We start from the raw sequence: 15,188 nt of genomic DNA on the forward strand, positions 1-15,188 counted from the left end.
TCTTTATTTGGTTTTATAACCATAAAAAATGGTCTAATTGATCCCAGAGGTGAGCCCAAAGTGAGGTCTATTTTCAAGTCACATTTATGGTATATGTTATTCATTTATTTAGAAATGAAATGTATTTTTCTTCAAGGATATTTATTGGGCTTTCAAATAACACCAATATTGTTGGGGTACCATGATTGTATCAGAAGAAAATCTTTAAAGTTCGCGTCGCGGAAGGTGCGGTTTATTTGATGTTGAGTGTATAAAAACTAATACAAAATTCCTATTTATCACCAAAATTGGCAAATGTATGTACCTAAATGTCTATTACAGCTGCTATGGAATGTATCTAGGTGACCTGGAGATACAGCCGGATTTACATACATTTACCAATTTTGGTGATGATGGAAAAATAGGCATTTTGTATTAGTTTTTGTATAATGCCTGAACAAAAACAAAGGGTAATATTTTGGTGTTATACATAGATTTCGAATATAAAAAATACATAATTTAACTAATTAAGACATGACAAAAAAACTGAGGTATGTCTCGTTTCTGTCGGGTCTGGGTTTTTTTTGTATGGGGCGTGACCGTTCTTCTTTTAAGTTCTCATTTTGTCTTGATATTTCATTTGAACTTTTTGAATCAACGAGTCTGGTGTTCCCTAACAATGGTCCAGGTGAGGGTAGAGGAGCAACTATATCATTAGATTCTGACTTCATTATTACCTAATCATCAGGCTTGCATCTTAGAGGCGATGATAGCTTATTGGACGAGCTTGTCTTTGTATAAGAGCTTTGTGGTGTTTCAGGCAAACGTACGTTTACAGAATTACTCCCCATAAATATATTTTCCGGCCTGGCTATTTTAATATATTTTTGAACAGTATTGATTGCTGTAGTATTGATAAAACTACCTTTGCAATAATAATTTCTGTGAATCTCCAGATTATCTGCGCTGCGATACATTATTTGGCACAATGGGCACACTAACAGTGGTCCCTGTCCATCAACTAATTCACTCGGTACTAGTGTAAGGCCATTTGTCTTGGTTTTTAAAAGAAGGTCTTTAATTATAGATCCTTCAGGGTTAACTTCAGCTAAATTCATTGCCTTCATATAAGCTCTCACATACTTCCAGCAATCTTAGGACTGGCCCAATATTGTATGGGAAAAGCGATTTAGATACCAGTCTGCTGAGTTGTAATCGTAGTCGAATCAACACCCTCATTGTGTCATCAAGACCTCTTGAGCCACCTAGATCGGTTTGCTGGCACGTCTCAAGGAATTTGGGCCAGTTCCTCCTCACATACTTTAAAAATCTGAGCAAATATAGCAAAAAGCATGTTTCATTGCTCACCAGGTAATCCAGCAAGACATCACTGTCATGGGAAACCACTTTTAGGAATTCTATAAATGAAGCAATTGGATTCAACATGGGAATGAGGTCTGGATACATAGAATTTCTGTATACAATACCAACGGTTATGTCCAGTGTGCATACCATGGATTCAATAAGATAGTCATCCTGTTCACTGAACAGATGTATTAACATTTTTGTAAATGGTGTTTCTGGGTGGAACTCTAGGCTGTTTCTAATAAAAACATCAAGTTTTTTCAACACATCTCTGATGGATCGTTCGACGATCTGCATGTCTTGTATCGCGTTATAATCTGACGAATCAATAGAACTGTCAGAGGAATCGCAACGCATTTCTTTCACAGTTACAGCAACTGACTTGAGTACTAGCAAAGACATTCTCTGCAACATTGTCTTGTCCACTTCACTTCTTGTGTGATTTGAATCATCATTTTCGTCCTCTCCGTAACTTTCATCGACCAATTGAATTGTGGTGGACAATGGGCTTACTGCGGGCCCTAAAGAATAGTTACGGATTACTGTGCATTCAGGACCTAAGAAACCAAGGCCACTTCTGCTGTTTTGTACTCGCACATCGTTTAGCAGCCTAAAATCCTTGACAAATCTTACTATAGAGTGAGCTAGACAGCAAATCTCCTCAGGCAAGATATCTTGTAAAGCCAAAGTGGAACCATAACATAAAACTTCATTGAATAAACTAAGCAAATGAGTATAAATGAGACTTGGCAGCATTGTATTTCGTAGTAAGTCCACAAAACCTTGTAAGTCAGCATAGAAAGGTTTCGTGTCTATAACAGAGAGATTCGCTTTCACACTAATTATGTTCTCCCACAGAGAGAAAAATGTAAGTATACAGTTTTGGCCTTAATAGTTTCTTTACTCACTATAAAGTTTTTGTGTTTTGCAGATAAATTGCCAACATACACACCAGGAGTATTTGGTCCAGGCATCCCAGGAACATGAGGAATTAACTTTCCGCCGTGCAAAATGGTTGTGGGAGTGGCACCGTTTGGTGAGGTCATTGGGCTCAATGGAGGTAAAGTCAATGGATTAAATGCCGTAATAGCACTCAATGGAGGAAATTGAAAATGCGTTATATCATGTAAATTAGGCAGATTGGAACTGGAAATTTCAGGCGTGTTGGATATTGAAATTCTAGGTGTTTGTGGCTGCGTCGTCCCAAGAATTTCTTTGGGCGTCGGAGGATTATGTACCATTGTGCCACCGGAGTGCAAGCCAGACCGAACAACAATACTACTGGCTTCTAAATCATTAGCTAATTTAGACGGTGACAAGTTTTGCTGAATCAATATCGGAGATAGTTGATTTTACTAGGTTCTATACGTAGTGTAGTAGTGCCTCCACAGTGGTCTACTATTTTCACTTCACCCCCGAACATCTGTAAGGACGTTGAGTTGTGTCTCATGTGTGTGGACATTTCTTCTAGTGTTCGAAGTCCTGTTGCACTTGAATTTGAATTACTTTAGGTTGAGAATATAACTCTCCAGTACGGAGAGACACATTTTCTATTTGTCTTGGACTATAGTTATTATCTGATCTGCTCTCAATTTTCTTTTTGGGCTAGCTATTGGCTTAAAGAATAACGGTCATCTGTGACCCAGGCCCGACAGAAACGAGACATACCTCAGTTTTTTTGTCATGTCTTAATTAGTTAAATTATATATTTTTTATATTCGAAATCTATGTATAACAACAAAATATTACCCTTTGTTTTTGTTCAGGCGTTATACACTCTGCATCAAATAAATCGCACCTCCCGCGACAAGCACTTATCAAACGTATGCATCCCCACTTCCCACCAACATTGGTACCATTTGAAAGCCTAGTTTTAAACTTTATTTCATTAAAGGAAAGGTTTTTACCCCATAAATGTGTCTTTACAAGGATCCAGTCACTTCTTCAAAAAATAGGGAGTTACGCTATAGCCATTTTTTATGACTATAAAACTATTAAGTTGGGATTAATCGCTATCCATCTGTTAAAGAGGACACGTGAGATCTTTATTTGGTTTTATAACCATAAAAATTGGTCTAATTGATCCCAGAGGTGAGCCCAAAGTGAGGTCTATTTTCAAGTCACATTTATGGTATATGTTATTCATTTATTTAGAAATGAAATGTATTTTTCTTCAAGGATATTTATTGGGCTTTCAAATAACACCAATATTGTTGGGGTACCATGATTGTATCAGAAGAAAATCTTTAAAGTTCGCGTCGCGGAAGGCGCGGTTTATTTGATGTTGAGTGTATAAAAACTAATACAAAATTCCTATTTATCACCAAAATTGGCAAATGTATGTACCTAAATGTCTATTACAGCTGCTATGGAATGTATCTAGGTGACCTGGAGATACAGCCGGATTATACAGGGTGGAAACGAGAAGTTACAAAATCCAAAAATTCAATGTTACCAGCTTCCATAATCTGTAACCTATTATTGGTACCATTTGAAAGAGCTCGTGAAGCACTTTCAGAATCAGTAACTAGTTTTGCGATATCTTGTATAGTTTAGAAATAATCGAGTGAGATCACTTATCGTTCCATATGTATAACCACCCTGTATAATCCGGCTGTATCTCCAGGTCACCTAGATACATTCCATAGCAGCTGTAATAGAAATTTAGGTACATACATTTACCAATTTTGGTGATAAATAGGCATTTTGTATTAGTTTTTGTATAATGCCTGAACAAAAACAAAGGGTAATATTTTGGTGTTATACATAGATTTCGAATATAAAAAATACATAATTTAACTAATTAAGACATGACAAAAAAACTGAGGTATGTCTCGTTTCTGTCGGGTCTGGGTTTTTTTTGTATGGGGCGTGACCGTTCTTCTTTTAAGTTCTCATTTTTTCTTGATATTTCATTTGAACTTTTTGAATCAACGAGTCTGGTGTTCCCTAACAATGGTCCAGGTGAGGATAGAGGAGCAACTATATCATTAGATTCTGACTTCATTATTACCAAATTATCAGGCTTGCATCTTAGAGGCGATGATAGCTTATTGGACGAGCTTGTCTTTGTATAAGAGCTTTGTGGTGTTTCAGGCAAACGTACGTTTACAGAATTACTCCGCATAAATATATTTTCCGGCCTGGCTATTTTAATATATTTTTGAACAGTATTGATTGCTGTAGTATTGATAAAACTACCTTTGCAATAATAATTTCTGTAAATCTCCAGATTATCTGCGCTGCGATACATTATTTGGCACAATGGGCACACTAACAGTGGTCCCTGTCCATCAACTAATTCACTCGGTACTGGTGTAAGGCCATTTGTCTTGGTTTTTAAAAGAAGGTCTTTAATTATAGATCCTTCAGGGTTAAGCGGATGCTTCTGATGATCAATTTGTGAAAAACTTTCCGAATGCGATCTTTTTCTAAAATTATTTTCTGTCTCTGTACTATTTTTTGTCAGATTTAATGGTGATGGGTCGATTTTAGAGTCAAAATTTTCATTTAAGAATTGTGTACTTTCTGCTATCTGCTTTATTTTGCCATATTTTTTCTGCAACGGTGTTTCTATAACATCTACAATAGCTTCATTATCTGATATAATTTTGGAGGTATGTTCCGTAAGAAAGTCTGCGTTTGGCGAGATTATTTTCTTTACCTTATCTTTTTCATCAGTGTCATTATAAAATGCTGCTCTAAACTTGGGTTTGTAAATTGATTTCGACTTGCTATTTTCATTTGAAGATAAGTTGGCGCTTATCTGCGATACGCCGTCGTTAACCAATTCCGGCGAAGAGAATTCGCTCGACCTTATAGACAGGCTTTCATGGCGGAGTGTGGATGCATCAGATCCTGAATCGGATACTGGTGTAGGTGGCATAGACGTATCACTTTCCGACCCTCCTGATAAGTCTTCGTCGTTTAACGCAGTAGATACATCCGTTCCTTGTAATCTTAAAGCATGCGTTCTGGATCTTCGATGTTTATAAAGATTAGACTTCGTTTTAAAAGCGAAACCACAAGGTACACAAGGGTAAGGTCTCTCATTTGTATGAGCTTTGATATGTTTTTGAAGTACGGAAGGCTTGGCACAAGATAATTTACAATATGGGCATATATACCGCCCACCTACCCCTCCGTTGTAGGATTCCCTGATAAAATCATTTTCAAGGTTTTCAGTCTTATTAGAAAATTCATCAGTATAACTGGTCTGACCAGATACTTGAATATTATTATTCTACTGTTCTCGTCGTTAAAATTAGTTTGTACATTTTTCTCTGCATCCTAAATATCAATGCTTTGCTTGTCTGATTTCAATTTAATTTTCTCTATTTCTGGGTGGCCTGCTGAGATACTTCCATTGGAAAATAAAGTGTTACATGTAGATTGTACTACACTTGATTCTTTGTGTGCATTTTCACCGCCCTTGTTCGAGTTGGCGGGAAACAGAAATGGACGATGCCATTTTTTTGAACTTCTTGTGAAGATAGCTTTGGTCATTGTTGTTGGAAAATTTGGAGTCCAAACGTTTTTCTTGAGTGAGCGGCATCGTACCCGCGTCGTTATTATCTGAAAAGGAGAAACAATGACATGTTTACTAAAATATCCCACTGTCCCAAAATACTCATGCAAAAAGAAACAAATATTTCGTCCAAGACTTGACGCATTGCGAAGGTGAATTATTTCTATTGGCGTGTAAATGTGACATCATCGTGACGTAGTCACAAACCAGTGTTAACGAATGAGGATATCCCCACTCACCGATTCCTTTTTTATTTTACTGCCATCGAAACGAATCGGTTAGCATCTGACTTCGATTGAGCCACTGCTTATATTAAATATAAGTTGTATATTGTTTAATATTGTTTATACAGTGTGAGTCACGTTAAAGTGTACATATGAAAATATGTGAAACTAAACCTATTTTTATCGACAAAAAAAGAGGTCAAAAAAATTTTGAGATTTTTTTTTATTTTTTATAGAATTTTTTTTCTTCCAATTACTTCTCGTAAAGAAAACGTAATAACTTTTAAACTAAGAGGTATATCCTGATAAAATAAAAACAGTAATAATGCTAAATAACAGGCGATACTAAAAAAATACATAAAATACCCAGAAAATGCCAACAAATAATAAAAAATGATACTTTTTGAAAAATATTTTTTTGGTTATTTGATAAATTTCTCAAAAAAATGCCCCTATAATAGGTGATTTTTATTACTTTGTATTATTCTCTATCGTATTATCTTTGTAAAACCAAATATCGCATGTCTCTTTTACTGATTGCATTTTTGGCCCTGATAGTTATTTTGAAAACATATTTCATGTACAGAATTGACCTCTCTACAGATTTATTATAAGTATAGATAAAAAAATAAACAGTATATACGATTGGAACCATTAGCATAGCATAAATGGTTGCTTATAGTTGTTAATAAATTATTAGCCAAGGATGGGAATAACAAAAAATAGTAATGTAGTAATGAGACAAAGGAATCCCGGCGGTTGGCCGCCGCCCGCCGGCCTGGCGCCAGGCCAGCGGCCCTGCTGACGCCTCTGTCGGCCGCCACCACGCCGCCTCTCTAAACTTCTCTGACGCTCTATACACTCACTGCATACGAAGGAACAACTTCATCCATATGTTATAGGGCAGTTCCCTATCCGTATTTCTGTTTATTTATTTTCCGTGCAATTATTGTTCTAAACAATCTACTTTCGGACCAGGAATAACTCTTGTTCTACATATCTCTACTCTACATTCTCTACTCAACTCTATATGTAGAACAAGAGTTATTCCTGGTCCGAAAGTAGATTGTTTAGAACAATAATTACACGGAAAATAAATAAACAGAAATACGGATAGGGAACTGCCCCATAACATATGGATGAAGTTGTTCCTTCGTATGCAGTGAGTGTATACAGCGTCAGAGAAGTTTAGAGAGGCGGCGTGGTGGCGGCCGACAGAGGCGTCAGCAGGGCCGCTGGCCTGGCGCCAGGCCGGCGGGCGGCGGCCAACCGCCGGGATTCCTTTGTCTCATTACTACATTACTATTTTTTGTTATTCCCATCCTTGGCTAATAATTTATTAACAACTATAGGCAACCATTTATGCTATGCTAATGGTTCCAATCGTATACAGGGTGTCCCGTAATGTAACGTCAAGCCGAAACTGGGTGTTGAGGCAAGTTGTGCTGGTTATCAGAAAAATATAAAAAAAAATCTATGTGGCATATTTTCAAAATAATAGGCATTTAAAAAAAATCTAAAAATTCTACTCCAGGTGACGGTCCTTTTACTCGTGTTGCCACAACTCTTCACTTTTTCCAAATTTTTTTGTTGTTATGTAACCCTGAATAATGCTTCTCTAAATTGTTATCAAAATTACAAAACCAGCTGCTCCAACTTGGATGAAAAAAATACATTATTCCTAAAAAAAATATCAAAATAAAAATTTTGCCTTGTTCAAAATAATAAAATATAATCAAAAAGGAATGTTCGGGGCTCGGGGCCTCTTATCTATTGTTTTTGTTTTGCACACGTGCAAGGAATGAATACATTCAATAAACTTTCTAATGTCTAAGAAACACAGATGTTATGTTTCTTAATTTTTGGTCACTTTTGGTTACTTGGCTCAGTCAGTATTTGTTTGGCTGTTAACAAGCAACAACATGAGTACTAAAAGAAAACTAACGACCTAACTTTACGTGAAAAGATTGCCGTTATCAATGCGGTTAAAAGTGGCATGAAGAAAAAAGACGTGGCAGCTCAGTATGGACTACCAGCAAGCACTTTATCTACAATCATTAAGAATGAAGCCGACATATTGCTAAGATACGAATCAACCAGCAATTTATCAAGCAAAAGACGACGTCTAGCCGAGTTTCCCGACATAGAGGAATGCTTAATCACCTGGTTTAAACAGTGTCGTGATAAAAACATAAGTGTATCTGGGCCTTTATTACGCGAAAAGGCCGAAGAATTTTCAAAATCATTGGGACACAATTCTTTTCGCGCCAGCAATGTCTGGTTGATGAATTTTAAAAAGCGTCACGAACTTGTGTTTAAAAAAGTTTGCGGCGAAAGTGCAAGTGTCAATAATGAGATATGTGATGAGTGGCAAATTGAGTTGCAGAGTTTATTGAAAGATTATGAACCAAAAGACGTATTTAATGCCGTTGAGACTGGCCTTTTTTTTCAAGTGTTTACCTGATAAAACGTTAATTTTTAAAAACGAGAAATGCCATGGTGGGAAGCACAGTAAAGAGCGATTAACAATATTGCTAGCAACAAATATGACAGGCACTGAAAAACTTAAACCGTGGGTTATAGGAAAGGCTAAAAAGCCTCGTTGTTTTTCTGGTCTTCAAACTCTTCCATTGGAGTATGATGCAAACAAGAAAGCTTGGATGACAGCCGAAATATTTAAAGGATGGCTCATTAAAGTCGATAAGAAAATGACGAAAGAGAAACGAAAAATATTGCTTTTCATTGACAACTGTACTGCTCACAACATAATCCCGCCATTGAAAGCAATAAAAGTTAAATTTCTTCCACCCAACACAACATCTAAGTTACAGCCTTTAGAAAATCAAAATCAAAATCAAAATCAAAAATATTTATTCAGTTTAGACCACAAGTGGCACTTATGAACGTCAATATAGATCAAGGGATAATAAAGAACTTTAAATCTTTTTACCGAAAGGAAGTTGTCTGAAAACTGATAATTGACATGGAACAACACTCCGCTTCACCTTCTCGTATTAACGTATTGGATGCAATAAGGATGGCAGACAAAGCTTGGAGAAGTGTGTCTGCGACAACAATATCGAACTGTTTCAGAAGTTATGGATTTTCGATGACACAAGAAGAACCTTCGGAAGAACCTCTTGAGCCAGAGCTTAGAAGTTGACTGGAATAGACTTCAGAACATAGAAGGTCAATTTGAAGATTATGTGGAATGCGATGAAGGGCTAGCTACTACTGGTACATTAACTGATGCTGAAATCATTGACTTCGTTAATCAGAATGGAGACGCCGATAACGATAATCAAAATGACGATGATCAAACTGATCCAGCAGATTTAAAACCATCGGTGTCAAATAAAGAAGCAAGAGCAGCAATTGATACACTACGAACTTACATTGAAAGATGTAATGATATCGAGGATCATATATTCGGTTCACTATATGAACTAGAAAAAATAATTGATAAAAAATCTGTAAATGGCTTGAATCAAACGAAGATAACAGATTTTTTATCAATTATTTAAAACATAAAGTGTAAGTTCATTCATTATAATTATGTACTGGACTCTCAATTTATGTTACCTACTGTAATTTGTCGTAATAAATGTTCTATGAAATTGTGCCTTTTTATGTCGAAATTTGATGAGTTAACTCTTCATATCTCGAAATTCTTGTTAAGTCGAAAACTTGCTATCTCGAATTTTTTTTGGTTTCCCTTGACATTCGAGTTATCAAGATTCTACTAAAATAAGACGGCCCTATTAATATCTTTAGATCGATCTCTAATATCAAAGCTGTGTCATGAGAGGAACAGAGCGTTGATTATGGACGAACTGCTTAGACGAAAATTTCACTATCAGCAGGCCGTTGACCTCATCCGCGAGGAACCTTCTCGCTCAATATCAAGAACTTTTGTATTCCGTCCCATGGCATTCAGCAATTTCCCTATATGTCAAGACTCCTCCTGTTTTACCTTTATTCTTAATAACAGAGCAGTAACCTACCTCCCTGTTATTGCAAAAATCACTCGCGTACTGCTTTAGGTATGTAGTGACGTAGACCACAGGCGGTGACAGGTCACTGCCGAGCAACTATATTTATAGTATACTAAAATACGGCCCTATTGATATCTTTAGCTCGATCTCTAATATCAAAGCTGTGTCATGATAGAGGAACATAGCGTTGATGGTGACTAGATTATCGACGAACTGCTTTGAAAACTTCACTATCAGCAGGGCGTCCATTTTGTCCTCTGCAATGTTCACCACGAAGTCCTGCAGTACGCGCTTTGGTATTTTGACGTTCTTGACCAGGTGTCGAGCGAAGAGGCGTCGGAAATTTAGAGGCCTGAGGTGTGAGTGCGTTGAGTAAGTCTACGGTAGCCCAAGAGTTCTCTCTCTAGGTAGTGAGAGAAGAAATATGTAAAAAATAAATTAATCACATTCCCGCTGAGCAATGTCGCTGAGAACACCGCCCGACATAGCTCTCCAGCCGCTTTATGGGAGATTTTTCCCATAATGACGAAAACGTTATTAAAATAGGGACTTATGGCATTTCTTCACTCAAAATCGTCGGTCGTATCGGTCGCTTGTTTAGGCCTCACTATTTTCCCCGTAGCTACGGTGTAAATGAGTTGAATTGTGCTTAGTATTAGAGACGGGTTCTCTTCATACGGCTGGCTGACATACGACATTGGAATCAAATGGACACTTTCGCGCTGTCTCTTCTTGTTCGGGTGCTGGCTGCATAGGACTCTTTATACCAGACCTCTTCGCTCTGCAAGTAGTTTGTGAGTTGACAGGTTGTGTACGAAGGCCTCCGCCGATAGTCCCACGTGTAGTAGACATCTCATAAGATAATCCCTTGTATCTATCTTCAAATTAAGAAGCACGCGTTTGGGTATTCTCACAGATGTTATCAAGTGACTCTTTTTCTCGACAAACCGCCAGTTATCCCGTCCATTGCAGCCATGCGAGGCCCTCTGAACAATGCCTCTCTATTAGTGTAGGTAGAGTGCTTTGATTAAACACGGATTTTATATTAATAACGTAAGAAACAGACGGCCTAAGTCTCTATTCGTATAAAAATGGGCTACTTTACATTTACAACAAAATCCTGAAGCACGCTTTTGAGTATTCTCACAAGTACCTACCCGTTCGAGTTTTGGACGCTAAAACCCTACCATCCACTAGTAGTAAATAAATAATAAAACTGTTCAACTAAAGCCTGGTCCGTGAGCACGTAGAATCCCGTCCAATGACCCCAAGCTGCCCATCCTTGTCGCTCGCACGTAACTATGTTGCTGTCGCGCTCGCACACTCACTGCGGGCGCGCGTCGCACAGTCGCGACAGCAATATAATTACGCGCGAGCGATAAGGATGGGTATCTTGGGGTCATTGGACGGGATTCTACGTGCTCACGGACCAGGCTTTATCCGTCCAGCATTTAGCATTCTCAAATTGGTGTTTACAGACCTCACTATTATATGCACGATATGAGTCTCACCTCACATTTGAGCATTCACGAAAGATACAGCTTTGTCATACGACATGAATAAGACTGACAAGAAATGTGTCGTGTTGCATCTAACAATCACAAGCACAAAAACTAAATGATAGATAAAAGAAGAATAACTCAACTGTGTGGTGAGAAGGAGCTCTTAGAGCGCTTTCACTTTTAGGCGATTTTGCCGAAAATTTCATACTATGTGACAGCGGATAAATTATAAAAACGCTGCTGTCGCGCTTCTAACATTATAGTGTGAAAGCGCATTTAACCTTAAAATAAAACTTACATTGTAAAGTTTCTTTTCTCCGATCTTCACTGATGATCACCTGATGTTTGTTGATTGTGGATTCGCTTGCCAGAAGTCCTTAGATGTCCCTCCCTTGCACTCAGGATTCACACAAGTCCCTGGTTTCTTCATGGTTCTGATGACTCGACGACCGTCCCGGAGTATGATATCCGAATGTAATAAAGGTACCTTCATGTCGATCCGGCGTCATTGACACACTGTTCTTCGTTTCTTCGTCATCACAGTTTTTTCCAATTGCAATTGATTCAACTTACATGACAATGTGTGGGGTTTCAAAACAAATCTTTTGGGGCCACACCAATGAGTGGCTCGTGGTCATCCCAAGGGAACCAGCATATCTCTCGTCACCTGTGCCATGCAGTTCTCTAAACACATCACGTGCAGGAAAGGTTCAATAGCTCGTTCCTTGATGTCCCTTCTTTATACTCAGGATCCATATAAGTCCCTGGTTTCTTCATAGTTCTGACGATTGTCTCGGCAGCTTGATTTCTTCACAACTTCGTGACCATTGTCTTGTGCAATTTCAATTGATTAAACGTGTGCGAGGTTTCAAAACAAGTGATTTCTTCGGGTCCACATATCACTCATTGATCCAATAGCATCATCATCTCTCATCACCTGTGCCATGCAGTTCTCGAGCTCTGGCTGTTGCCTGTTGGTCCACGGGAGGTATTTTATTTCCCTCCTGCCCTCCGTCCGGGGACGGCGAGCGTTCCCCTATCCGCCACCTGGGGACGCGTTCTCTTGGGGTTACAGGCTCCCCCGAGAATTAAATCAATCTCGAGAACCGAGCACGTTTTTATGCATTTCCAATAATTCGTCTTGGACCTCACACACACATCGTTATGCCAGTGTTTCTAAATCCATACGTGAGTTATCTGGAAAGAAGAGAAAAAGGAAATTGATATTTGATTTGATTGATATACATACACCTATTATAATCCACACATTGACATTTCGCACAGCAAATATGTACATATTTGGAATTTTGGAGAACAAAAATGTTTTTGTTTTATAGAATTAGAACCAATACTTTTTAGGAGTAGTTTTTGTATGTACAGTCACGGAATGAAAAGGTTCGTCAGTTTTCAAATTGATTCCTTCAACGAATCGCGAGCACATTATTACCTTTTGAAACTATGTTACAGAATAATCTCGAGTTAGAGTAATAATCTTTAACTGTTCGTCAGTAAAGTTCAAAATTATTCAGATCAAAGTTGTTTGACGATTTATCTTGTAAAGAAGATTATTAAGATTGATAAACTAAAACCTTCTTGTTGGTTCAACCTGCTATTATTATTTCTATTAAATAAAAAAAAAACTTTTGTCAATTGGTAAATGTCATCATTGCATTGCACTGATGGGATAGAAAAATAAACAAGCAAAACCTTATTCGTTAGCAAACGTCATATTTATTTAAATGTTAGCAGCACTGTTTCTTGCACTGTTATGTTGGCAGGTTTGACTCTTACAGTACCTAGTGCAAACGAAAACCGACACTAAGGTGACGAACCTTTTCATTCCGCGACTGTACATGGAGTACATAATGCAAAATATTTTTTATAAACAAAACACTAACTTAAAATAAATAGATGACATTCCGAGAGAAGTGGGGGTAAGACCCCCCAAGGCATATTACTTGACCTTAAAATATCGCTAAAGGTATAAAAATCAAAATCATCTTTATTTGTATAGACTAATAAAATTAGTACTTACAAATCGTCAATGCTCCATTAAGAATCGCAGTCAAATAAATAACACGGATTATTATGGTCTTTATTTTAAATACTGACTTAAGAGCTCTATTAAGTGACTTCGTCGCCATTTTGAAATTCAATTCTTACCGGTAATAACGAAACTAACAGTGTTCATTTTGTTTATGTATTTTGATATGTAAATGACTGTAACCTGTATGTGTACTTATTAAATAAAATAAAAATAAAACTACAAAATTGAGGTTTATACATAGAATATTCGATTTCATACCTAGTACTAACACTCGTATTCACAAACGATGCTTGCTTAAGTGAAGCAGCAAATCGAACGCACAGCGTTGAATAAAGCTCTGTGATTGGTTCGTTTGTCACCCTGTGCGTCCACGCGCACTGTGAGACCTCATAGTAATGTTTGTGAATACGGGCGTAAAAAACCAAGCAATCAAAATTAAAAATATTTTATTCCATTTAAACCAGTATTTTGGCACTTATGAACGTCAAAATAAAAATGAGTTGTCTCCTTATCTTTTGGGCCCAATGAGGGCTATCGTTTTAGCGCTCACCAGTTAGCGCCACTGTAGAGTAAGGTCCTGTCACTTGCTAGTAACGAAGACAGTGGCGCCAACTTGTGAGCGCTAAAGTGGTAGGAGGACTATCGCATTTGCACTCATCAAGATGGCGCCACTGTAGAGTAAGGTCCTGTCAATCGCCAGGGGTGCCAACTGTTAAGTATAAAAACGATAGCCCTCATTAGCGCTTCGAGATAATTCACAACATGCAAAAATTAATGATTATGATTTTTAAAACTGGAGATCTCTCGGTCTGAATTTAAGTATAATCATATAAATAAAGTTGAAGGCTAACCATAACCAATGAAATTGAAGTTACAAAAACTCTATTTTTCTCTACATAATATTGAACACGCATTCGAAATAATTTTAAAACGAAATAAATAACATAGAAAATAAGTATGTACTCACCGAAGTGATGACTGGGAAATGGCAGGCCGTTGTTCTGCTCTCCATGATGAAATTTTAAAAACACTGCACAAACCATTTTGGTTCTTCATGATGAACATTTTAAACACACTGCACAAACTGCCTACATTTTAGGTTTTGCTTCTCCAAGAGCAAGAGCGCGACTGACCTCTATCCGACCGTTCGCCCGTATTTATGCCATTTCCCCGCTGGGCAGGTAGCCATTTTTTTTGTCCAAAACGTGAGGGGCCGCGCCCCTCACGTTTTGGACAAAAAAAATGGCTACCCGCCTAATGGGATGGGGACTTTCCAGTCCCTTGGAATTAGGGATGAACGATGTTAGGAAAACATCAACGTAGACATCGATCATCATAATCGAAAGCACAACATCGATATTCGATATTTATCACGAACCGAATATCGTTAAATAACATCGATAATTAATGAACAACAAAATAAAAAAATACCGCTTGTTCCCACCCAATCACACCCCTACTCGTTAACCTGTATCTAGGGCATGGATACCGGTATACCGAAATACCGGTATACCGGTCAAAATTTTCGGTATTTTGATACCGGTATTT

The 15,188-nt window shown here is 37.7% G+C and overlaps 1 protein-coding gene and 1 long non-coding RNA gene across 2 annotated transcripts in view; one reads left to right on the forward strand and one right to left on the reverse strand.

Moving 5' to 3' along the window:
• The window catches only part of LOC135085510 (uncharacterized), a 302,780-nt gene that overhangs the window by 111,822 nt on the left and 175,770 nt on the right, over nucleotides 1-15,188 (forward strand). The gene's annotated exons all lie outside the window — the stretch shown is intronic.
• On the reverse strand, nucleotides 413-12,690 carry LOC135085501 (protein lines-like). Its single transcript, XM_063980294.1, has 2 exons — nucleotides 11,892-12,690; nucleotides 413-5,919 (listed from the first exon to the last, which is right to left on the reverse strand). The coding sequence occupies exon 2, from the start codon at nucleotides 2,098-2,100 to the stop codon at nucleotides 1,084-1,086; it is 1,017 nt and encodes a 338-aa protein (XP_063836364.1). The 5' UTR covers nucleotides 2,101-5,919; nucleotides 11,892-12,690; the 3' UTR covers nucleotides 413-1,083.

Source organism: Ostrinia nubilalis, chromosome 28 (genome assembly GCF_963855985.1).
Source record: "Ostrinia nubilalis chromosome 28, ilOstNubi1.1, whole genome shotgun sequence".
Classification (NCBI taxonomy): Eukaryota; Metazoa; Arthropoda; class Insecta; order Lepidoptera; family Crambidae; genus Ostrinia; species Ostrinia nubilalis.

What these genes read in the sequence shown, in the direction of transcription:
- LOC135085501 (XM_063980294.1), bottom strand. Translation starts at nt 2,100, where the DNA reads ATGCTGCCAAGTCTCATTTATACTCATTTGCTTAGTTTATTCAATGAA.